General features: G+C 45.8%; 1 protein-coding gene across 6 annotated transcripts in view; it reads right to left on the reverse strand.

The window, feature by feature from the left end:
• Positions 1–1,463: 1,463 nt before the first annotated feature.
• Positions 1,464–25,929, reverse strand: part of RAD54L2 (RAD54 like 2) — a 116,428-nt gene continuing 91,962 nt past the window's right edge. For 5 of the 6 annotated variants that reach the window (XM_047692897.1, XM_047692922.1, XM_047692913.1 and 2 more), the window contains 18 exons: positions 25,381–25,497; positions 24,840–25,066; positions 23,414–23,596; positions 23,140–23,273; positions 21,267–21,463; positions 19,616–19,958; positions 18,751–18,928; positions 17,230–17,481; positions 16,892–17,010; positions 14,967–15,085; positions 13,080–13,179; positions 12,097–12,302; positions 11,312–11,484; positions 10,625–10,821; positions 7,778–7,977; positions 6,599–6,688; positions 4,087–4,179; positions 1,464–2,633 (listed from right to left, as the gene is read on the reverse strand). In XM_047692897.1, coding sequence (XP_047548853.1) covers positions 1,639–2,633; positions 4,087–4,179; positions 6,599–6,688; positions 7,778–7,977; positions 10,625–10,821; positions 11,312–11,484; positions 12,097–12,302; positions 13,080–13,179; positions 14,967–15,085; positions 16,892–17,010; positions 17,230–17,481; positions 18,751–18,928; positions 19,616–19,958; positions 21,267–21,463; positions 23,140–23,273; positions 23,414–23,596; positions 24,840–25,066; positions 25,381–25,497 — 3,923 coding nt within the window. In that variant the 3' untranslated portion in view covers positions 1,464–1,638. The remainder of the gene's footprint in view (positions 2,634–4,086; positions 4,180–6,598; positions 6,689–7,777; positions 7,978–10,624; positions 10,822–11,311; positions 11,485–12,096; positions 12,303–13,079; positions 13,180–14,966; positions 15,086–16,891; positions 17,011–17,229; positions 17,482–18,750; positions 18,929–19,615; positions 19,959–21,266; positions 21,464–23,139; positions 23,274–23,413; positions 23,597–24,839; positions 25,067–25,380; positions 25,498–25,929) is intronic. The other variant, XM_047692930.1, reaches the window with a different exon arrangement.

Consider the following 25,929-nt stretch of genomic DNA (forward strand, 5'->3'; position numbering starts at 1 on the left):
TCAGACAAAAGCCAGACTTAAGGCTCCTGCAGAGGAAGGGATGCCCCGTGTTCCATCAAAGAGGACAGAGATAACAGACACCCATCCCATAATGATCATCTGATAGGCTGCGGAGGCCAAAATATTTCCCAGTAAGAAATCAATAGTCTATTCTTCCAACCCAGCAGTCACCTACGTATGCACAGCTTCACTATTCAGTACAGAGGGCCTGCCTCTAAGGTCATCCCAGGAGGACACAGCTCCAAATCTGGGGTCACTGACTTCCCAGTAGCAAACTCCATGATCCCAAGTTTCAATCTCTGTGGAATGAGTCTCACCTCCACTAACTATCCAGTCGCAAGATTCTCTGATCTTCCTGAGAGGCCGTTTCCCGAAAACATAGTCATTTAGTATAAACTTTGGTCAAGCCTAACTCTCTTTCCTTGGTCAATTCACCATCTACCTGGGATTTATTTACCCCTATGGGGTCTGGGGATCTTAACATTGCCCCTCCTAGCTCCTACTGTCCCCATATCCACCCCCCCCCAAAAAAAGACACATGGAAAGTCCACATAATAAATAATTGCCCATAAAAAATAAATTAACAGGGAGCTTTCTAGCAGGGAAGCAAAGGAAAGGCAAGGCCACAAGGACAGGCAGGTGGGGGCTCAGTTCCATCCTTGTGAAGGTCTATTCTGGTCACACTCCATGACTTCTTGCTCACACACCGCATATGCCCGTCCCAGCCTCTGCACACAAATCTCACACCCTGTGAAGGGAGATCTGCTCAGAGACAACCACTGGGGAAAGACACAGAGATTGGTAATGCCCATTTTCTCTCCTAATTTCCCCCAAATTCCAAAATAGATGTGGCTATAAAGACCAGCGACTTGGATTAGCTGGGCCTTCTCCTCACCCAACTAGAAGGAAACTTGAGCGTTCCATGGCTCTTCTCCTGGGCTCAACACGATGTTCATACTAATAGTTGCCATGAACCACCACACACCAATTTCCATTTTAAAAATGATAAATTCATTTTTTAGTTCCCCCCTTCGTCTCTCCCGCCCTCCCCTCCCACCGCCACCCCTGCTCTGTTACATACACATATAGACATAAACACATACACACATACGCACACAAACATACATACCTGGTTTGCTTCTTTCCTGTCCCTAAAAGGACTCCATTTCACATGAAATCTCAATCTGCTCTCCCTGCCCACCCTCCTTCACTTATCCTTCTTCCCTCCCCTCCCCTCTCTAGGCCAAGCTAAGTCACCCAGTAAGGCAGCTCTCTTGGGAGAGAATGTTCCCAAAGACAGAAATGGGATGTGAGCTTCTACACTCAGATGGCAGGCAAGCAAGCAAGCACACAGCATAAGCAAGGCAGGCAGGAAGAGAGGCAGGATGCCCTGCCCCTCCATTCCTGTTTTGGGTCCCTGATTTCCCACTATTGCTGCTCTGTTGGCTTTTTTTTTTTTCCCCCTCCTCTTATGTTAAATAGCAACAGAGCCCTGCCATTGTGGTCAACCACCTTTCTTTGTCCTCTTCCTTTTCCCTCCTGCCAAGTGCCCTATTCTCAGAAAGCCCAGATTGCTGCCTTTCAGCTTGGTGGGCAACCTGCCGGGGACCCCAAGTGAGGTGGAGAGGGGCTCCCCAGCTATTTCCCAGTGACCTCTATCACATCATCGTCCTTATCCTCATCGTCATTGGAGCTGAACCCCACCTCAGCAACCTCGTGAGAGTCAAATGGAGGCACCTGGGACCGGAGGAGGCCGCCAGCTGGGTAGCCTGCATGTGGGGACATGTAGCCTGGGTAGACAGACATGCCCCGTGAAAGGTTGCTGGGTAAGACAGGGGAAGGAAAAGGCGCGAACATCCTCGGCTCGGACAGGAGTGGCTGTGAGAATGGGAGTGAGTAGCTGGGTAGTATCCCTGGAACAGAGGGGTTGAGCATGAAGGTGGGGTTGCTGGCAGTGACTGAGGTAGCCGTGGAAGAGGAACTGACAGGGCCTGCTGGCACCAGAGGGTCAGTAGTCACTGGAAACACCAGGCGGGCATCTGCCAGCAAGTTGGACAGCTGGTAGTAGGAGGGGGTACTGCCCATAAACAAGGAGTTCTCCCCAGCCTGGGAGGTGAAGGGAGCGGTGAGGTTATGATTTAAGGAGACGGGTGGCATGGCAAACCCGCCAGAAACTGGATACCCGTGTTCATACGGCTGCACGGGGGCTGGCAGGTGGCCCTTCCTGGACCGCCGGCGGGCTGACTCCTGGGCAGCAGGTGGTGTGGCCAACTTCCGCTTATGGCCCCGTAAGTCCAACACCGGGTTCCTGTCACCACAGGGCTGGCCGGTCACTAAGAGGGAACTATTGAGGCAATGACCCCCATGTCGAGGCTCAGTCCCGAGAGCTGTCCCAGGAACAGCACTGCTGTCCACAAGTTGGGCCGGGGGGCCAGGCAGGGCAGCACTGGAGCTTGGGGAGCTCTGCTGGGATTCCCTGGCGGCAGCCACATCTGCATACTGCTGGAGCTCACTGATGATCTCCGGGCTGTCTGGAGAGACGGGCCTGGCCAGCCCCTCAGGGTCGGGGGCTTTGGGTGATGAGGCACTGTGTCTGCCATTGCTTGTGGACTCGAGAGAAGGCCCCTGGGAACCTGGGGAATAAAATGTAGGTAACTGAGAACCAGAATGGCCAGGGAGATAAGGAGGGTATAGGAAAAATTCCATTAAAAAAAACAAAATCAAAATAAACAAAAAATCTTGTCCTGTGATCCCCCAAATTCAAAGAATCTGATGGGACAAACAACATCCTCCAGTCAACTTTTCTCAGTCACAAAGAAAGAAATCCTTTGATCTAGGAAATAATACGTGTAACTCTGCACCCCAGTTCCCCAATCTGTGAAACTCAACCAAAGTGAATCCTAGGAGATAATATCAAATGCTAATAGGTCATTCTTATAACGAGCTGGACTCCTTCTGAGAAGGGACAGAGACAACCAGTGACCAGGATGGGAGACAAAAGGAAAATTAAGTTTAAACAGCAGTCCACCCTAGTTTAAAAACAAAACCAAATCCACAGCCCTGGAAGATGACTGGGACAAGCTGGGATATGGCCTGGATACTAGGTAGTATTTTTAGTGTGATAATTGTGTAAACGTTTGTTTTAGTGTGATAATGGTATTTTGGCTAGGAGGAGAATGTCCTTAACTCTTAGGAGATGTGTGCTGAAGTACTTAAAGGTAAAATGACATGACATCTTCAACTTCCAAATAGTTCCAGTAAGAGGAAGGGAGAGACAGAAGCAAGTTTATGAGAACAGTGATAGTCATTGGATCTAGATGTGGGGTACATAGGTGCTGTTCTTTCAACTTGTCTGTAGGTGTGGAAATTGCTATAATAAAAGTTGGAAACAAGAGCAGTGTAGTGCTCATATGACAGGAGGATAGACGAGAGCCACTCCTGTAGAAGGGAACCTGGTTGGACCTCCTAACGTTGTTAATGTGCCACACACACACTCTTTGACCTGCTCCCTCTCTCTTAAGTAAATAAATAAATCTTTAAAAAAAAAAAAAAGAATGGAAAAAACTTATGTACATATATTTAACACAGAGACTCAGACACACACAGTTGTGCACACACATTCCTGTATGTGTGTGATGTATCTCTGAAAAAAGCAAATGACAGCAGCACTGCCAGAAAGGAGCACTAGATGACTGGGGGTTTTGGAGGCAGGGAGAGAACATGCCTTTCACTTTACCCCTCTTATGCCTTTTGAATTGTGAACCATGTACACATTATTCAAAAACTAAGTAATTACAGGGGCACATGGGTGGCTCAGTGGGTTAAAGCCTCTGCCTTCAGCTCTGGTCATGGTCCCAGGGTCCTGGGATCGAGCCCCACATCAGGCTCTCTGCTCATCGGGGAGCCTGCTTCCCCCTCTCTCTCTGTCTGACTCTCTGCCTACTTGTGATCTCTGTCTGTCAAATAAATAAATAAAATCTTAAAAAAAATAAAAATAATTACAAACAAAAATAAAGTAATTACAAACCAAACCAAACCAAACAAAAAAGTGCTGTGCAGGCCAACAGAAAGAAGCCACCACTGTACCTGAGGCAGCCATCCGACCATCCTCCGGGACCTTCGGTTTGCCCGTTGCCCGGACAGCAAAGATCCGCCCGTCACTGGTACGGATGTACGTCCCTAGAAGAAATAGGAGGAAGCCTGCTAGAAGCCAACATGCAATCAACCAACTCTGGGAAAGTCCAGAGCTAGGCACCATGGGCTGGGAAACTGCTATAAAATTAGGTCTCACACCCTCTCTCAAGAACCCTGAAATGACAAGTGGAGTGGCTGAGCTGTATACCCAATATTATTCATTCATTCCACAAACAAGGCACAACTACCATGTATGAGGCATTGTCCTAGATGCTGAAGAACACAAGACAGAAAAGAGCCCTGTCTCATGGAGCTCAGCCTCTGGAGGAAACAGAAAGAAAATGATGCCAGAAAATACCAGGAAAGGTTAATGAAATGGAGGAAATAAAGGGGTAGCTAGCACAGACAGTAGTTGACTGCCTTGGTTTTGGGCGAAGTACTCTCTTGATCTGAGGGGTCCTCCTCTGGATCTGAGGGGAAAGAGCCTCACTCCCTCAACACCCTCTTCTCCCTTGGTAGGAATAACTCAAGAAAAGCCTTCTATTCCCACAGGACACTAACCTACCTTCTCCATCTTTTGATCAATCTCCTGGAAGGTCAGGGCTGCCTCCAGGTCAGAAGTCAACAAACATTTTCTTTAAGGGCCAGTTAGTAAATATTTTTGCCTTATAGGCCAAAGTGTTACAACCACTCAACTCTGTTACTATAATGAAAACGGGGTGGGGGGGGCAGCTGTACTCCAAAGATCTTTATTTATGGACATTGAAATGTTAATTTCATATAATTTTCAGGTTCTACAAAATATTATTATTTTTAACCAATTAAAAATGTATAACCCATGCTTAGCTCACAGGTAGAGAAACAGGAAGCAGGCAGGATTTGGCCCATGGGCCATAGTTTACTGACCCATGCTCTAGGATAGGAAGAGCCTAGTAAGGGGGCTGGGTATAATCTTCTCTGTGTGTCATAGCTTCATGGCATCTTCTCCCTGAGCCTGAAGGTACCTTTGACCCAAAAGAGGCTAGGGCGAAAGCTCCTTGCTAAACAAAGAACCTCAGGGAGCCTCATACAGTAAAGGATGATATGAATGATGGGCTCAGATTACATCCTGACAATTACAGATGACAATTACATCTGGACCAGATGGTCCAGAATTCTCATTCCAGCAATCTCATCTCCCTCTGTAAGGAGGCCAGAGGCAGCAGGCTTTTAAAATTACTACACTCAAGGGCCACTTGGTTGGTACAGTTGGTTAAGCATCCAACTCTCTGTTTTGGCTCAGGTCGTGATCTCAGGGTCATGGGATTGAGCCCTGCACTGGGCTCCACAGTCAGCAGGCAGTCTGCTTAGGACTCTCCCCATATCCCTCTGCTCCTCCCCTACCCCTCTCTAAAATAAATAAATAAATCTTAAACTATCACACTCAAAATATGTCTTCTAACACACATGTACTAATTCATCTTCCCAATGTACTTCCTAGTTGGAAACTCCACCCCACTCTGAGCAAGTGGGTAAGATGACACACTAACATACACATTAGTTTATAATCCATTCCACAGCTCCCTCCCTCCACTTCTGGTCTCCCTGTGTGTAGTTCAAGTGCTAGAAATTAAGCTTTTGATGGTCAAAGTAATCTATCTTGAATAAACAAACTGCACCTGTCTGACACAGCTACTAGCTGAACAACTAGATAAGGAACCAGGCTGTCCCCATCCAGGAAGTTCCCCTTTTAGAAATGCCAGAATAATCCAGAAAACTGAACCTAGAGTGACCCTGTTTTTCCCTTCCCATGCCCTAATTCCCACTCTTATGTTTTAAATTCACCAATAAAGAGTAAACCCACATACCTCTAACCATCCCAACTCCTGGATTCTAACATAGACCCAGGTCTTCTCTCCCACAATCTCTCTTTACCCATGACCTCACTGTGTGGCCCTGGGGTGCTGTGTACCCTATAGGATCTGTGATGAGTAATATTAACCCTGTTTTTTCAAAGTTCACTGATGGCTGCTGTTGGGGTAACATCTTGCAATCATAGTAAGAACCACAAGTGCCAGTCCAGCCATGACACTGGCTCTGGCAAATGTCTGTGGGGGCTTGCCACAATTGCTAGGTGAGTGGTGAGGGACTTCTAGCTGATAGCATTACTGTCAACAGGCTGAGACTGACATAAAACATAGCATCTATCCAAACCCACCTCAAGATTCTCCATAAAAACAATGGTAAAATATGGGAACATAGGGACCCCAACTCTCTCCTTTTAAGTCACTGACAAATCTCTTTTGGACCCGCCCCGACTCTGCTAAGCACTCAGAAATGTCTTTTTCTCATGCTTCTCCCACATGTGACACTTTTATAGGATAACTCCTATCCTTCCTCCAGCTCAAGCCATATGTTTATCTTCTGCTTCCCAGCCCCACACTGAACCAAAGGTAGAGGATGGGCATCTTGGTCAGGCTCTCACCTTTTGTCCCACGGATGATATGGATGCTCTCACCAGCATTAATTCTTGCCTGTACATCTGTGGAACTGTTGAGTCCAGGAATAACAATATCTAGTGAAGACAAAGACCTCAGATTTAGATTATCTGACTGAGAGGGAAAAAAGATGCAAAGTCCACATCCACCCCTGTTCCTCAGTGGCTTCCCTAAAGCCTCTCAGGGGAGCGGAGGTCTGAACCAAGGAGGACGAGGCAAGCAAGGCCTCCTCTCACAGTTGTATGGCAAAGAATACTAGGAAAACAAGAAACTCTTTAGAAATCCAATTATCTTTCTGATCAATTTCCTCTGATTTAATTAAAAACTCACAGAGTTTTAGTGTGGAGAAAGTTCTAGTTCACATGGTTATTTCTACATTTGCTTATTTTCCTCCTCCCTAAGCTATCTGCATCCATTTGCTACACATCACTTTAGGCTCCCAAAGTAGCCTCATCCTCTTCATTGCTGGCATTGCTTCACACCTAACTAAAGAGTAAAAAGTATGTTCAAAAATCAGCAGAGAAGTAGTCTCTCAAGAGGCTCTTTTTTTGCTTTTGCCCATTTCACAATGATTTTACAATGGACACACATTATTTTCATACTCAAAAACCAAGATATTTTTATTAAAATTAATGTACCATGAATATTTCTAGATAATACGATGAAACAGCTCCACAAAATGCTTTCCTTCCCAATTACCCTGAATCACAGAACCAATCGCAGAGACAGACAGGCTGCCAACCTCCTACCACAGGCCCACCATACTCAACTCCTATCAAACTCATAAACAAGGGAGCAAGTGACATTCAGGTCTCCTAGTTAAGTAGGGAGGTTAACTGTCATCCTTTATACACAGATGACCCTATAGTCAGGCAGGACTCAACACATGCACACCTCTCTCAGACCAACCCTATGTCCCAGTGACAGTTCCACAATCTCTGCCATGCTCAGAGTCTATCCCACACATCACATTTAAGAAAACCCAGTACTGTGTTATAATTCTTAAGATATTCCATTAGAATGCAAATTCCTCAAGATCAAGGACTATCTTCTCTGTTTTTACCCACAGTGCTAATGTAGTAAGGCCTAGAATACAAAAGGTGTTTAATAAACACTTCCTGAAAGAAAAAAGTAAAGGGACAGACAACCCTGGAAGAGAACCCAACCTGTTGTGGTGACCACCTTCTGCACAAGGACCCCCGCACGCTGCAGGTAGTTGATCGGGAAGTTCATAGCTGGATTTGTGCTGGAGGCAGAGCTTACACTGCCTCCCAGTGGGACATGCCGGGGCATCATGGGGATGGGGGTGGACTGCACAGGGCGAACACTGGCCACAGGCTTCTCATCACTCTTCAGTGTTGGCTGCCTGTGAAAGAAGAACACACACACCTAAGAGAATTTGGCAGAATGGCCCTTACTTACCTTTCTGCAAAGGCTGCAGAGCTTCTCCAGATACCCCCATTCTGTAGCCTCACTCGCTACTGAGAAGGATCAAAGAATCTGCAGAGTATGGCCAATTCAAAAGGAGACTAGGGGCAGGACCAAGACCAAATGGCAGCAAGGGATAAAGCCTCTCAGAATCTAACAAGAAAAAGATGTTGGTGGAATAATACCTTTTTAGAGATGTGAGGTGACATTTGCTCCTTTAGAATTTAGACTGTTTATATACATTAGGAATTAGTCCTTGGAGGGAAGTTAGGAAGAGGTAAAGATGCAATAAGGGAGGAAAAGTTCTTCAAAGCACAGTGTATGCCAAATTAAGACAAATGGATGGAATTGTCCCACTTTCCCAAGGGAAAGGGCCACATGATGCCACACATTCAGGTGATCTTGAGGGAGCATCTGCCCAATTTCAACCATCTTTACTCTCTGGAACCTCAAGTTTCAATAAGTAATGCAGACAGTTCTCTCTCTCTCCTTTCACTGGGCTCCTCCTGGGGCCTGTGTCCAAAGTGCCCCTCTAAGTCATGACTACCACAAAAGCAGTGGCCACCAAAAAGCTGTTCACAGACCCAGGCATCTGAATGGTACATGGCTATGGCCAGCCTGAGCACTGGCTGTGCATGTCTTATGCCGGCATGCCAAAATGCTACCCCATGGTCAGTGACGCACCCCTCACTCTCCACCTTCTTTTCAACTGGAAGTTGGTACCTTCAGAAAGCTACTCCTGATTTAAGATTTTTGAAATTAAGACCCTGTCTACAAGCTTTCTGAAGTTTTGTGCCTTTGGTCTTTAGTTTTGAGGGAGAACCTCCTTGAACTGGTATATTCTTCCTTACCTAACTCAAGAATGTTGCTCTGAAGTTGCTACAGGCACCTCTGGGCAGCCCTCTGGCCCCCTGTCTGAAATCCCACATTCCCAGACAGGCCACACAGCACAGCAAGTTTACCACATCTGGGTCCCATTTCCTCAATGTGCCCAGGGTGGCTTTGCAGGAGCTAGGGGCTCTGGTCAGAGGTCAGTGGGACTCTTTCCAGGATCCAAAGTCAAATCAGGGTAAAAGTCAGGATAACAGGAACCTAACCCAAGCCCCCTACTCTGGAGGAGCTGAAGCAAGGAAAATTGGGAAGGAAACCCTCCTCACATACACCCAGACAGGATGAGGAATCAGCAGGATCATAGTATGGCTCATCAAGCGCTGTGAGAGGCTAGTGCCTCCCACAGGGCCAGAGCTGGGCCAGGAAAGGAGCTGACATAGCCTCAAGAGACCAGCCCATTTGTCACATCTTCCCGCAATGTGGCTTTTCTTCCACTGGGTTCATGCTTCATCCATTCCTATTGTTACATGGGAAAAGCCAGAAAAGAGAATAAAAGGGGTGGAGGACAAGAAAGGAGAACATTCCCAGGCAACAGTATCCTAGAAAATGACACAGAAATAAAGTCGGAAGGTTTTCAAAGAGAGTAACGTTTTCTTGAGAGCACCTTGTACATAAAAAGCAGCAAATTTAATCATCAAATATTAGAGTCTTCCATAAAATTTACATGGTTTCAGTTCCTTTAGAATCTCATTTGTCAAGTTTTTTTTTAACATGGAATCTTCATGAGAAAAAAAGTTTTAGGGCACCTAGGTGGCTCAGTCTGTTGAGTGTCTGCCTTTGGCTCAGGTCATGATCCTAGGATCCTGGGATCGAGCCCCACCATCGGGCTCCCTGCTTAGCCAGGAGCCTGATTCTTCCTCTCTCTCTGCCCCTCGCCCCCATTCATGTTCTTAACATACTCTGCTCACTCTCTAATAAATAAATAATCTTGAAAGAAAGAAAGAAAGAAAGAAAGAAAGAAAGAAAGAAAGAAAGAGAAAGAAAACAGTTTTAAATCTATTCCCCTCAAATAAAATAATCATCTTTAATTCATGATAATAAAAAAGTTTTTAAACAAACCACTCAATCAAGTGGCTAATCTGGTAAGGCTTACGAGGTACTTTGTCTTGAAATGAAGAAAAAAAAAATTAAACATAGATGGTGGTTTTTTAATTTCTTACAAAGAGCCTTTCTCTTCACTCAGCAACTGACTTCCAAATGTGTTCATACTCTGAACAGTTCTAAAAGTTGTACTCAAGAAAAAGATTATTTCCTCAGGATTGAGGCACAACCATAACATGAAATCCCATTAAGAGCAGGAGAATTTCTTGACTGCAATCCAAGACTCACAAAAGACCTGCCCTTCACCCCTGAACTTCATTGCTTAAGCAAGATCTATGACCAAAGCAATATGGATATGAAGGCAGCTGTGTGGGAGGGTTGGGCCTCTATGTCTTAGGAATCTGCACCTTCTCCAGGAGTCCCAGAAAGACTCTTCTGAGTCACAAGGCCAGTGGCTCACTCTTCTAGCCAAAGCCACTACTTAAAACACCAGGGCTGCTGAACTGCTTTGGCACCTCATCCAAGAGCAAAACCTGTCAGTTCACAACAGCCAACGAGTGAGTTGCAGGCTCTCCCTTTGTTTAAAAACAGAACCAGCCAAAAGGTTTGGGTCTGGCCCAGTAGCAGACCTTCCTCCCCTTTCAGGGACTCACCAGTTTCTCTGACTGAAAGCAGGGATGCTGGTCAGGCTCTGGTCACTGGCGGGGTAATACTGAGCGTATGACGGGCGGGTGTAAGGGACGGATGTGCGCTTGTCTTCCTCATAGCTTTTCTTTGCTGCTTTTTTCTCAGCCTTGGTCAGCTTGTGATCCTTTCGGTTAAGGAGCAATGACTCATGCTCAAAAGGCTCCTGGGGACACAGGAGGATGTTGATTTAATTACCAGTCTTTGTGCCAACATGACTGATATACAATGAAGCTTCCTCTGACAACGACAAAGGGCTATCTCTAGTACTTGCCAACAGCCTGCTCACAGACACACAGGCAGGTTTACTGTCTCTTTGTCAAGAGTGTAATTCACAACTCTAACCCAGCCACACCTTTACAAAACCCAAGTCTGCTTTCTATATCAAAAGGATGGGAGAGTTCAGAGAATTAACAGAATACATTTCTAGAATTTCACCCCTTCTTTCTGCTAGGAAAAACTCACACTGGCCAAATTACTCCACACGGCTGAGCTGAGCACTCCAAGGACAAGACTGGGGTGGAAATAGGTGGCTGGGGGACTACATGGGGTAAGGAGAAGAATCAGCTGAGTTCAAGTCCTCTGCATGAAAAAAAAAACAAACCCTCAGATGAAGGAAACAGGTCTGCCAGATAAGACTCCCTCCAGGTTCTTACCTTGGTGATGAGGTGAGGGTACTTCAGACAGGCAAGTTGCAGGACTGGTTCCTTGATCCCCTTTATGTTCAAGGATGCTTGGGGAGCTGGCTCCTTCTCAACAAAGTGCAGTAGGTTCTCCACCTCCTTCCGGGTAAAGTTCAGCATTGGATTAAGATCATCTACCACTCGATCTGGAAGGGAGAAGACATGGAGAAAGTTACTACATGGTGGAGAAGACCACAAAAGCACAGCTACAAATACTGGGAGAGAAGAGGGGTTGTGGCTGGCATAATGTCACTAGTATCTAAACCACCTCAGGCCATCCGATATTTGAAAAGTCAAAGCCCAGGTCTTAGGCCCTGGTCAAATGGAAATATCAGTAAGAAACCTACACGCCTAGCTCAGCTCTCTTCATTACACCTGCTCTCAACAAATTGAGGTCAGTCCCCTCTTAAAGCAATTATTTAAATTGCAATGGGATGGGAGGAACCACTGACTTTCTGTGATTCAAAAACTACCTGTGTTCCCACAACCTGCCCCTCTCCTCCCACCACTGATACAATAGGATAGTATCAGAACTCCTGGGCGGCTCAGTTGGTTAAGTGTCTGTCTTCAACTCAGGTCATGATCCCAGAGTCCTGGGATCAAGTTCCACATTAGGTTCCTTGCTCAGTGGGGAGACTGCTTCTCCCTCTGCCTGCCACTCTCCCTGCTTATGCTCTCTCCCTCTCTGATAAATAAATGAATATTTTTTAAAATAATTTTAAAAATAAGGATAGTATTGAGCCTAAAAGATGCCCCACCTGACATGCCCTGCTTGGAAATCTGACGGTCATAGATCTTCTTTTCAAGGGTGAAATCAGCCACAAGGCGATAAATGTGACAGGGCTTTTTCTGGCCGTAACGGTATACCCGACATACTGCCTGGGCATCATGGCAAGGGTTCCAGGAAGCATCAAATACCACCACTCGGTTGGCACCAATCAGATTCACACCCAAGCACCCGGCCCTTTAAAACACAAGCCAACAATCACAGAATTTTAGTTTTAAAGACAGTTTTTAAATTGGTTTCACTCTGTGACTCCTGCCCCAATATTATCTCCTTTGTCCTAAGCACAACATAATGGAGGATTCTACTGTCCTGCTGATGAACAGTACATTCTTTAAGCACTGAACAATACACCCTGAAAAATCCAACAAAGAAGTGTCTACCAGTTCAGAAAGAAAACCCACTCTCCACTCCTCTGTAATGGTTGAGGCTTCTTCATCCTGGCCCCAGAATAATGTCACCTGAAGGGAGACGCCTACAAGCAGATGTTTCTGGTATGTTTAGTCTACCAGCCTTGGAAAGTGACAGTTCATACCCACCAAGGGCATTGTTATGGCAGAATACAGCACAACCTTCAAGCTGCTTGGCATGAAAAAAAGAACGCCATCAGTCTTTTACAGTTACATTACACTCCCACTCCCCCCCCTCTTTTTTTTCCCACACTTTCCACTTTTTAAAGCACTTTCACATTAATCACATCATCCAAGACTCAGAACACTCCTGAAAGAAAAGCTAATTATGACCATTGTTAGTGAAGATCTCAGAGAACTTCATGACACTATCATAATTACCCTCCTAACACAACTTCCTTTTGGGTCTCCTCTCTGACTTCAAAAACAAGTCACATACCTGAGCAGATCTCTTCTGACAGAACTTGGATGAGCCTTTGGGTATCTGCCTATGTGGCCAACTACCCTGAACACAATCCTCTGATCTCCCCTCTTAGGATCCACTCACCTTGTGGACAGAAGGAACAGCCAGGTGGTGAGGTTGCTGGGATCATTGAACTGATTAATGAGCCGCTCCCTCTCAAAGGCAGGGGTGCTACCATCTAGCCCTAGGAGAGAAGGAAAACCACAAAAAAATGGACAGATGAGGGCAGGGGTACACAGCAAAATCAATGGGCAAACGTGTTTTAAAAACAAAAGAAAGAAATAGACTCAATACTCAGATTCCACTCCCTCGGACATTCTATGGGTCTAGAGTGAGACCCAGACTCTTCCAATTTAAAAATATGCCCATGTGCAACAAGGATTATAAACTATGTTGTTCCCTTTAGTATCTTAGGTCAATTCTAAGGCCAAGGTTCATAGACTTCAGGGTGCGTAAGAATCACCCTAAATAGGGAAGCTTGGTAAACACTGGCTCAGGGTGACCTCTCTGCCTCAGTCCTGTAAATCCTGATGAGTGCAGAAGGACCAAGAGTTGTGTTTTGATATGGATGATATCCCTCCATCAGGAATTTGCATTGTTACAAGCTCCTATGATTAAGAGCTTGCTCTAAGGAGACAGTAAAAGGAATAGATCTGGAGCAGTGGGATGGGGTATATGGTTGAAAAGAGGGAAGCTCAAAAGAAGAAAAAAAAGTAACCTTCAGCTAAGAAGCAGCATGAATAAGAGGGGAGGAGACTACATTTGTCAGGGAAAAGAGAGAAATGGGCGAAGCTAAGGAGATGGAACATGGAGAACTGGACTGCTACTGTTTAGGAAGTCTTAGTTTAATTGCTTGGTACTAGAAGCTCTTCAACTGGCACCCAACCTACCTTCCCAACCTGAGTTCCCAAAATTTCCAAGCACAGCTCAGCATATCAACTCACTAGGCAAGCCGACAGTCATCACAAGGTTGTGGGCTAGACCCTGTGCTGGGGGGGGGTCTTCCTACCAACCCCTGCCCCTCTGATCTCTAAATACTAACATTAGGCCAGTGCTTCCCAACAAGGGTGATTTCCTTGCCCTCCCACCCCATAGGGGGAGATCTGGCAATGTGAGGAGAGGTCTTTGGTTGGTATCACTAGGTGTTATCACTAGAAGCTACTGCCGCCTAATGAATGGAGACCAGGGACACTGCTAAACATCCTACAGTAAGTGCACAGGACAGCCCTCTGACAAAAAAGAATTATCTGGCCCAAATGTCAATATCTAGACAGTAAGTACCTGAGGTTAGTATTTCTCAATTTTTGTTTTTCATTATTGTCCCCTTAAAGAGCCTTCTTATACATTTTTTTCCCCAATGAACATGTCCCTCATGAAATTTTAAATACCACAGATATACTCTATAACTGCATGCCTATTTGTGCTCTATACTTTGGAAAGTTAAAAAAAAAAAAATCTTTGTTCCCTCAGAACTAATTTTCTTTAGGGATACCATCTCCACTATAGAGAATGTGTGATCTGAGCTAATTTATACTCACTCTGCTCCTTCTTCCTAGAATGACCTTTGGGCCAAACTAACTCAGATTCTCCCCATCTTTGCAAGTCTACTGCAAGTTCCACCTCCTCCAGGAAGCCTTCTCCAACCATCCTCCCCACAATGATTCCCTTCTCCTTAGACCCTTTTAGCTCTCAAACAGTGCTACTTTATATTTGTCCTGGAATTGTCAGATGAAGACAAGGTTTATGCCTTCTACTTCTCAGCTCTCCCCCTATCTTGCCCAAGCTCTCAGCCCCTAGTACAGTGCCTCACACACAGCAGCTTGCTCTCAATATCTCCCTGCTCCTTGGCTACTTCAGCTATGCCCATGCATTTGATGGAGGACAGAAGAGAAGATAAAAAGGCAGAGAATTAGAGAGAAACCTTAAGCAGACCCTGCCAAGATTCCAGCAACAAAGCAGCAATGAACTCACGGAAGTAGCTGACGTTTCGTACCCACTTCTGTACTCCTTGCCCATCAGCACCAGGTAGACAGGGCACTTCTCGTTTCCCTAGGAACTCTTCAATGAGAGCCAAGGTGGAAAGGCTCTGGCTGGAAGGGACAACATTTGGTTCAGAAGGCTTCCAGACCCAATGGAATCTTGTTCCCCAACAGGCACAAAATCATCTGCAGCCTTCAGACAGTGGGAGCAACCAGAATCTGCACCCCATGAGAGGCAACCCCACAAAGAACCACCAAGGGTATTCTCCCTATCTCAGAATGGGAGTAGAGTCATCTACACACTTATTGTCATCAGCCCACTAAATCTGCTACCCTATTACTTCCTCAGTTGAAAAATTCTGGGGCTTACCTCAGTGCATAGTAACAAATAGTATCAGCATTAAAAACTAACATAGCATGAATATACATTAGATCTAATTATAAGCCACAATCAATATTACGGGTCTTACTAAGGAGACAGAAATCACTTGGCTGCTTTCACATTATATTAGAGAGGCAGTCTCCTCAGAAGTGATAACTTGAAACCAGTGAAACACTAGACTCTCCCCCCAGGTAGAATCACTGCTATCCTCTCAAAGTGTGTCACCCATGGAAACCCTCACTCTGCGAGGCTGCCAAGCCAGGCTGCTGCCATTCAGCTCTCATCGGAGTATAATCTAGTCAGAACAACAACCAAACAAACAATCAACTTTAAGTCTGTTTCCCTAAGGAGTCACTCGTTGATGGACATCAAAGTTCTGGCCAGACTGAGAATGTGACTCTGGAACAGATCATTTTACTTATCTGACCTTATACACAAAGCATAAAAATACATATATACATACATAAACATGTAAATAAATAATTTATTATTTTTTTTTAAAGTAAGCTACATGCCAAATGTGGGGCTTGAACTCATGACCCTGAAAGTAAGAACTACATGCTCTACTGACTAAGCCAGCCAGGTGCCTCCACAAAAAATTTTTAATTAAAAAAAAATAAATAAAGGCTGGGGAAAGACCAAAGCTGATTAGACAAGAAATCAATGTTTTCTATAAAGGACCAAAGAGTAAATATTTTTAGGCTTTGCAGACCACACAGAGTCTGTCAAATATTCTTCTTCTTCTTCTTTTTAAAAACCCTTTAAAAATGTAAAAACTAGGGGTGCTCAGTTGGTTGAATGTCTGACTCTTGATTTTGGCTCAGGTCATTATCTCAGGGTCATGAGATTGAGCCCCACGTTGGGCTCCATGCTCAGTGGGGAGGCTGTCTGTCCCTATCCCTCACCCTCTGGCTGCCCCCACTCCCACCCAGCTTGCTTACACACACTATCTATCTAAAATAAATAAATAAAATCTTAAAAATAAATAAATAAATAAAAACTAGCTCTCAGGCAGGCCACAGACCAGATCTGACCTGGGCCATAATTTGAAGGTTTAGACTATGACCTCCAATGTCAGCCTAGGGTTTTAAATTGTTCTCTGCAGAGAAATCAAATTGGGCAAAATAAACTCCAAGAAAGAGATGAAATTCAAGAAGGTCCTCATAAGGGATGCCTGGGTGGCTCAGTTGGTTGGACGGCTGCCTTCGGCTCAGGTCATGATCCTGGAGTCCCAGGATGGAGTCCCGCATCGGGCTCCTAGCTCTGCGGGAGTCTGCTTCTCTCTCTGACCTTCTCCTCGCTCATGCTCTCTCTCTCACTGTCTCTCTCTCTCTCTCTCTCTCTAATAAATAAATAAATAAATAAATAAATAAATAAATAAATAAATAAGGTCCTCATAAGCAGCACTGGGCTGTAGAAGCATGAAGACAAAAAAGGTGAAGGGGAGCTGTGGTGACCCCAGATGGTCTCACTCTGTAGGGATTATGTCACTCTACTACAGATATATGATGTCATAGAGGAATTTCTCTTCCTACCTGAACACAAGAATCTTGTCCCCAAGCTTCACACTTTCCTCAATCAGGTGGAAAAGCAGTACCATCTTGGGAGAGTTCTCTAAGACCCCAGTCTGGTAATTAGTCAAAAGGTCCTTGGCCTGCGAGAGAGAAATGAGGCAGCTTAGAGCACATCCATGCCAGAACACTAGAAATAAAATTCATTCCTCCCAAAGCAGAAGTGTGTGGACAACCTTTATAATTCCCTTCAGAGACCTTGGCAGAATAGTACATTGAGCAACCCCCACCCTTTCCTCACAGAGGATTCATACCATCCCTTCTTAGCAGTGGTTTATGAGCAGACGATCTGCTTGACTCACCCATTCATACGTGACAATGTTGTTGCCTCGCTCCTGGAAAGGGTTGAAGCCAACCCCCTGTAGGAACTTGCTGTTCGTTGCCTCTCCCACTGAGGAGGCCAAGGTGCTATCCTCCCCCTTGCCTTTTGTTCCCTGTGATGAGCAACGAGCACTAGTTCCCGCTGAGCCAAGCTCTTCCACATCTAGGTCCTGCTCATTGGCCAGACTCTCCTTCTGAAGGGCTTCATATAGCACATCCGGGTGATTCCAGATCTGAGGTTCAAGTTAAAGGAGAAGTGGCACAGGGCAGAGAACAATCTAAGGGTATTCCAGGAGTCTGGAAACGCGCACTTGCTCAAATACACACCTCCCACAGCATACACTGTCACACCAAAAATCAAAGTATCTCCAACCCCCTCAGAGCCAAAAAAGCCTACACATTCATTTTAACTAACCAACTGTGATTGCCATTTAACACGAGTGCAAGAGTTCCTATCAGTGGACATGCCCATATATTTGGTACACAATCAGAAAGGTTGGGTCAAAAGCCTTGCTTTCTTTTTTAAATAAGAATAATAATGTTCCTGTTTTGCACGGCTACAGCCAACTACTAGATGAAACAAGACTAATCTCTCCCTATGGACAAAGGTATCTGACTTACAGATGACCAACCAGAAGTCATTTCAGGGACTATTCCTGGCAGGAGTTGAGAATTCCTGGGGTGCAGGGGGCCGGAGGGGTGGGGGTGGGGGTGGGATAATAGGAAGGGCATGTTGGCACTGTAGCATCCTCAAAGACCATGTCTGCTGTAGCTTCCTGGCCCTGGTCTAGGACTGTGGCTACAAAAAAAAAAAAAAAAACATTCTGAAATCCCATCTGTCCCCTGACACACACCTTCAACTGACTTATTAAAGCAGTGCTCAATCGGGAATAATACCCAACAGGTCGGCTGAGAGCTGTCAAAGAAACAGGTCCCTCATTAGGCAACAGGGAGCACATACTAAAGACAAGTCAGGGTTCATCCACCTGTTCATGGAGTTTTGTGCTAAAGATACCTGGGCCCTTCTGTCCCCAAACCATCTCAAGCATTACTAGGATGAAAGAGATCTCAATCTCATTAAACACAGAATCAAACAGAAGGTACCCCAAACACTTTTCTAAGCTTTATGTATCTTGAATCTTGATTACGTTAGCAGTCAAAATGCCCTACAAGTTCTTCCATTACCCCTTTTTTCCCAAGGGGAAAAAATTAGTGAGAAAGGAAATGATTTCTCAAATTCAGTAAAACAAGTTGTACAAATGAATTGCCCAACTGCAAGGAGCACCATTTACATCCTAGGCTATGGGTGGCCCCCCTAGGAACTGAGCAGCACACACCGCCAATCTCTTCTTGGGGTCCCCCAGGCTCCCATGCAGACACAACCAAGGGTGGCCCCTCTCACTTTATTCTTCCTTTATCAAGGACTCCCAGCAGGAATAACTCCCTTGGGACCATGTGCATCCTTCATCTGTATGTCAGCATTCTCTGAGGTCTCAACATACCTTGCAGCACACACAGAAAGCCTTAAGGGGGTTCAGCCCCAGCCAGCCACTGCTACCACAGTCTCGGAAACGGTCCATGAACTGTGTGTACAAATCTCTCTGTATCTTCGAGAGCCGCACCAGGATCACATTTTCTTCCTTGGCAGGGAGATGAATCTTCAGCACAGTGTGGCCTCTCCTACAAAGGCAGGGATCAGACCTGTCAAGCCTCTGTGGCCAGGATGGGTCAGTGCAGGGAAACAAGAGAACTCTGTGCTTCTGCCCCACCTCCTCTTGGGGATCTCCACATTCACAGCAGCCTTGCGATAATGAGGATTGGTTTAATGACCATCAGAGGAAACTCATTTTAAGGATAAGAATTAGAGCAAAGAGGACTGGGTGGCAAAGACAGGGAACTTCAGGTTCCTACCCGGAGTCAGGGCTATTTCTCTCAGCTTTCTGCACAAATGCCATCTTAATAAGGAAAAACAAGGAGACTGCTTTAGACTACCCTAACTATATCTACCAAGATGCTGAAACTGGTGAGGCCATGCCGCTGAGAAGCAGCACTTCTATGCTTCTGCCAAGTCAGCAGAAGGCTAACTCTCTTTTGCTTCTCAGCAAGTGAGGCAGGTATCTCTAGAAACTTCAAAGATTAACTTCTGAGTGAAGCACTTCTAGGCCAAACTTTCAGAGGACTGAAACAGCAGCTATCCATCATTTGTGTGCTATTCAGGAAAAGCTATTCACTAAAAGGAAAGTTTTACTATCACGCACTAGAAAGGGACCCTCCTGCTGTAATAGTCCCCCTTTAGGACAGCTCTGTGTTCCCATTACACACGATCTCTCTGAGGATTCAGAAGACAGAGCCCTAGGGACAGCTCACCTCTGCACGAACCCCTCCAGGAGGCTGTGCAAGACGTGGCTCCGGTAGCGCATCAGGCGGACATCCTGAGGCGTGCTGTCAATACACTGTCCGTTCAGGATGGGGCGCTCAAACATGTTGCTGAACTCCTGCCGGGTGCCGAGGAAGTCTGGGCGCACAAAGTCCACCATGCACCAGTACTCAATGAGGTTGTTCTGCAGGGGGTACCCAGTCAGCACCACCCGACGGCGAGAGCGAATGTTCTTCAGGGCCTGCGAGGTGCTGGCCTGGCAGTTTTTGATGCGGTGTCCCTCGTCACAAATCACCACATCAGGGCCAGGGCGGCATAAGGCCTTCTCAAACTCTAGGGAGGGAAGAGGATCCGGAGTCAGAGGGTGAGAGGGCCTGCTCTTAGTCAACAATATGAGAAGTAAGGGTGCACCCTGGAGGAGACAGAAGAAATGAAGGAAGCAGGAAAGCAAGAGTCAGCCCCCATTAGTGAAAGGGAGCCAACCATCCAGGCTCCTGCACATCTGGTGTGACCTGTTAACCTGGACTAATGACTCTTGCAGTAAATACCTCTTTTCCCTCTTTCCTTTTCTTATTTTTGTCTTTTTTTCTGTTAGGCTAAAGGTAAAACACCTTGCCTTCCTAGGGCTTATGCCAACTGGGTGGCAGAGAGCATGACTTTACAGAGTACCAGACTAGGATTACAAACGGGTCTAGGTGAGGCTGATGGGAATCATCCAGACACTGCAGCTGGCTCTCACCCTTGTCAGCGTCTTGAAAGAATCTGCAGGCTGGCTGGTAGGGAGTTAGCTAAAGGAAAGAATCTTCCTGGAGTTACCTGCCAGTCACTGCTAAATGGCAAATTCATACCAGCTCTACCAGAGAAGGAAACCTAGAACAAACATAATCTACAGATGAAGAGACCTATAAAATGCAACAGCCTCGGGGCGCCTGGGTGGCTCAGTGGGTTGAGCCGCTGCCTTCGGCTCAGGTCATGATCTCAGGGTCCTGGGATCGAGTCCCGCATCGGGCTCTCTGCTCAGCAGGGAGCCTGCTTCCTCCTCTCTCTCTGCCTGCCTCTCTGCCTACCTGTGATCTCTCTCTGTCAAATAAATAAATAAAATCTTTAAAAAAAAAAAAATGCAACAGCCTCTGAACCTAAAAAAAACCCCTTTTTGTCCCAAATGGGCAAAAACCCCTTAGAGAAATAATAGAACTACAACTATGAGAATGGCTTTCATTAAAAAAATGGAGAGAAATTCTTTTATAAATTCATAATATTACTACTACTCTGTATGCTAGTGATTTAAATACTGTATAAATATTTTCTTGATGCTATCTCAGAACACCTTTAGGATGAGGTGAGGGGGACCAGCACTCTCTCAACTGCTGTCAGAGAAACAGGGCCAAATGGGCAGGAGAGTCTCCCTGAGCCAGCCTGTGCATGGCCCACCCAGAATTCCACAGCAGGCAAGGAAAGCAGCACCTTCTGAGAGCCAGTGGAGGCCATCCCACCTATCTCAGGGACCAGGAATTCTGGCTCATGACAATACAATTCATCGATAATCTTTCAAATGTGACTTGGTGCTATTACAAACACTATTTCTTCTTCCTGAAACGCTACCCACTAAGCACTAAGCGCACCCTGGGGACAGGTTCCCACCTCTCCGAAACTCCTGCTGTCGGTCTTCCTCATCCAGATCAATGATGACCGGGTGAGAACGTTTCTTGGTTTTCTTCGATCTACCTGTGGCAAAGGATTTCTTCAGGGTGAGGAGTCTGTACATTTCGTACCCCATCAGCAGCACCCCACCCTCTGACACCCAATCAGCCATCACTTTAGCACGAGCTGCCATTGTCCTGCAAGAGTGAACAGAGAAAAAAATTACTGCTTCCACTGTTCCCCAGGAAGAACTGCTCACAATCAGAGCCATGTTGATGTACATGCAGTGGCAGCATCACAATGGCCAGCCAGTTGCCCAAGGACTTTCCTAGCATCCCAGAGATGTTCATGTCACTGAGGATAGACTGGGTCACCGATGACAGTTAAAGAGCAGAAAAACAGAAATGCAATGGTACAGGGCAAGCAAAAGTGACAATTCCTGGGATGCATGGGTGGCTCAGTCGGTTAAGCATCTGACTCTTGATTTTGGCTCAGGTCATGGTTTCAGGGTTGTGAGAGCAAACCCCGTGTTGGGCTCCGTGCTGGGCATGAAGCCTGCTTAAGATTCATTCTCTCCCTCTCCCTCCACACCCACCCACCCACCCCTTCCTGGTCTTGTTAAAAAAAAGAAAAGAAAAGAAAAACAAAAGTGACAACTCCCTTGGATATACATGCATGGCTACAATTCTACATTTGAGAGAGAATTTCAAGTTATTCCCATAATAAATACAAGGTAGTAAAAGCAAGGACAATATTCTTCATTTTACCTGCCCGGGCCCTGTTGAGTAAAGAGCCAAGGACAAACCATAAAGGAGAAAGAGCAGCAGAGCCAACATTCAGCACAGTCCCTCCACTCCTAAACAACTAAGCCCGGGCTATAATTCATTAACTGCATGTGGACTAACAGTCCTGAAATCCAAGAAACAAGAGCAGGTGATCAACTACCCAGGGGGCAGGTGATCAACTACCCAGGGGGCCACTCAGTCTCCTCACTTAGATGTGTGTGAACAAAGATCACAAGAGACAGCCTCTGCAGAAAACAAAGTCTATCTTCTCAATTATCCATGCCAGCAGGGGCCGGGGGAAGATAATATGGATAGTTGGCTTGAACCAAGAAATAGCTTTAGAATCTGGGATATCAAGTTGAATTTATGAAATGAAAAGATAATTTTATTTTGATCTAAAACAAAAGTGTGTATTTTTCAAAGCTTGGAAGTTGTACCATTAAAATTCAACTATAGATCAGTGCTGAAAAGAGACTGCTGATTAGGCTTCTAAGAAAGAGAAATGTAAAAGGTGGACAGTTTCATTTCATCATGTTGAATTTTATTACTGTCCACATGGGAAAAATAGGATGATGTATGCATTTTTAAGGATATAAAGGCATCTTTAAGCAGAACATAAGGAATTTCCCAGGCTACCTGACTTTACTGAAAAGCCAGGTAGAGAAAAAAATGAGTAACAAGGGGCTGGGGCACATCGAGAAACCAAAAAGAATCTGGGAAGACAGGGTTCATAAGCAAATATACTGCACTGATATCCAGACCCCGGAAAGAAGTCTAAAAGGCAAGGGCAGGGGCGCCTGAGTGGCTCAGTGGGTTAAGCCTCTGCCTTCAGCTCAGGACATGATCTCAGGGTCCTGGGATCGAGCCCCACATCGGGCTCTCTCCTCGGCAGGGAACCTGCTTCCCCCTCTCTCTGCCTGCCTCTCTGCCTACTTGTGATCTCTCTCTCTGTGTCAAATAAATCCATAAAATCTCTTAAAAAATTGAAAAAAAACAAAAAAACAAAAAACCAAACCCACAACAATTTAAAAGGAAAAAAAAAAAAAACCCACAATTTAAAACCAAAGAACAGAAGGTAGGCCACCTACTTGTGCTCATCATTCAAGATGTGAACTTTAAAGAAGCGAGGCTGGACTTCTTCAGGCTTATTGTCAGCTGGAAGGGCTTCAGGAGCTGGAAGCCACATGTTGAACTCTGCCAGCCAATTCTGAAGAGTATTGACCTGGTAAAAAGCCAAGTCCGGGAAGAGAGTTTTAAGAAACAAGCTCAAAGCTGAGCTCATTGAGCTTTTCAGTACCCAGCAAGGCATTAACCCAGAGTTCCTCAGAGGGCTGACTACATAATGCCTTCCCCAACTCTTACCGGCACAATGGCAAGGACAGTTTTGGCTGGCGTGTGGCGGAAGAGGACATCGATGAAGGATATCACTTGCAAAGTTTTCCCCAGACCCATGCTGTGGGCCAGGATACAGCCAAAGCCACTACTGGTCTTAAACCTCTCCAGAGATTCAACCAGGTTATCATACAGGAACCGGATCCCACCAATCTGACAAGGGACAAACACAGGCAATAGTTAAAGGAGCTGGCAAAGACCAGAGCTTTACGGATGCCTCGGTGGCTCAGTTGGTTAAGCGACTGCCTTTGACTCAGGTCATGATCTTGGAGTCTGGGACTGAGTATCACATCGGGCTCCCTGCTCAGCGGGGAGTCTGCTTCTCCCTCTGACCCTCTCCCCTCTCATGCTCTCTCTCTCTTTCATTCTCTCAAATAAATAAATAAAATCTTCCAAAAAAAAAAAAAAAAAAAAAAAGACCAGGGCTTTAGTTTTAGTTTCATTCATCTTGGAATTAGTAAGAATTAAATAAATGAGGAGACACCACACCAGAGAGTTGTGGATGGCTACGGAAGTTTCCCTGTACCCTGCCTAGTCTATTGGCTGGTGACAGTCTTCCTAGAGAAAACAGAAAATCATTCACCTTGTACAATGAACCATCTAAGGCAAAAATCTGTAGTACCAAATTCTTGACAGGGTCTCTCACTCAGTCCCTGGTTGCTTACCTAGCCCATTCCATGAGGAGCAGTTCTTATTAAGAGTTCTTGTGTTGAGTCAACCTCTGTCTTCATGGAACGTCCACTCACTGGTCTTGGTTCAGGGCTCTGGGTCAACACAAACTACTCTGTTCCCTCCTATCAGAAAGTTGCTCAGACTTCTGATTCTTAAATCTCTTCTGGAACTACTTCCAGAATCAAATCAATTCCTAATTAAAGCACTGCCCTCCAGACAGCATCTCAATCAGTCTTGCAACTCTCAGAGAGGAAGCTCAAGATCATTAAGCCAAGAGATGTAGCACCTTCTACACAACAGGGCAAACGTAAGGCTTGGCCTTCCCATTCATCAGAAATCCTGAAGCACTGGGGTGCCTGGGTGACTCAGTCATTAAGTGTCTGCCTTTGGCTCAGGTCATGATCCCAGGGTCCTGGGATCGAACTCCACATAGGGCTCTCTGCTCAGTGGGAAGCCTGCTTTTCCCTCTCCCACTCCCCCTGCTTATGTTCCCTTTCTCTCTGTCAAATAAGCAAGTAAAATCTTTTTTAAAAAGAAAGGAAGAAAAAAGAAAAAGAGAAATTTGAAACATCAAATGCTAGGAGGAAGGATCAGGCCTTTCCAATAGAGGCTCTAGGTACCGTGCAAGTACTTCACAGGCTGTGATGCTAAAAACTACCAGCAGGTGATGCTCTCAGCAAGGAAGCTGAAAGGAAACAAAGAGGAGCGTCAAGATTTGTGGTACCTGATGAGGTTTCACTGCCCGTGCCAACTGCGGGGCCAGGAAGACATTCTCCTCCTCTGGAGGGTGGTTCAGGTTGACGAGGACCCGCCCCAGAGCATCACGCTGGTTTAAGATGTCATTCACATGGGTGCCACCCTTCTCCTCTTCCTCATCCTCCTCACTGACAGACTCACTGCTGTCCACAATGTGCAGAGTGTCCTCCTCTCCAGAGCTCAGTTCAATAACTTCTGAGACAGCCAACAAAACAGAACAAAAACCCAGGGAGCGGAGATAATTTACTGCTCATCACTAAAGCATTACGGCATGGCAAAAAAGTTACAACCTGTCATCACTTGTAAAGTTTTGAGTTTTATTATTTCCCTCTTCCAGCTTCGAGTTAAGACAAGGGAAAACCCTGCATTTACAAGGAGACTCAGGGACATTTGTCACAGTCAGACCCCCAAACCCAATGGGGAAGGACTGATTTCTAGTCAGAGGTACAGCCAATTACTCAGGGGCACTGAGTTGGGAGGAAGTGGAGGCACCTCTGGCTCAACCTTACCATCTCGACTGCTTTTTTCATCCTCACTGCCACTGCTGCTGTCCAAACAAATGACTTCCTGGGCAAGGACCCGAGGAGGCAGTTGGGGACCATCGCTTGCTCTTAAGACAATTTCCTCTAGGGAAGAAAAGATGGAAGGGAATGTCAAAACCACACTTAGCTCAGACCTAGCTTCCAAATGACTTATTGGCCTTCTTCCTTTGTTGCCCTCAAGGGAACTACCCCATGAGGAGCGAAGGAGAGGGGTGTCTTAAATACCTCAGTCCCCTTTCAAACTTCCCTTATCTTTATTGGTTCTTATCTCCTAGCACCCACCTGACCACTAAAAAAGATCCTAATCCCTTGGCATGTTAAGATTCAAAGTTATGGGAGAAAAAATTTAAATAATATCAATCTGAGGAGTATATTAAAAACACACACATGCAGGGGCGCCTGGGTGGCTTGGTGGGTTAAGCCTCTGCCTTCGGCTCAGGTCATGATCTCAGGGTCCTGGGATCGAGCCCCGCATCAGGCTCTCTGCTTAGCAAGGAGCCTGCTTCCTCCTCTCTC

Source organism: Lutra lutra, chromosome 1, assembly GCF_902655055.1.
Source record: "Lutra lutra chromosome 1, mLutLut1.2, whole genome shotgun sequence".
In the NCBI taxonomy this organism is placed as follows: Eukaryota; Metazoa; Chordata; class Mammalia; order Carnivora; family Mustelidae; genus Lutra; species Lutra lutra.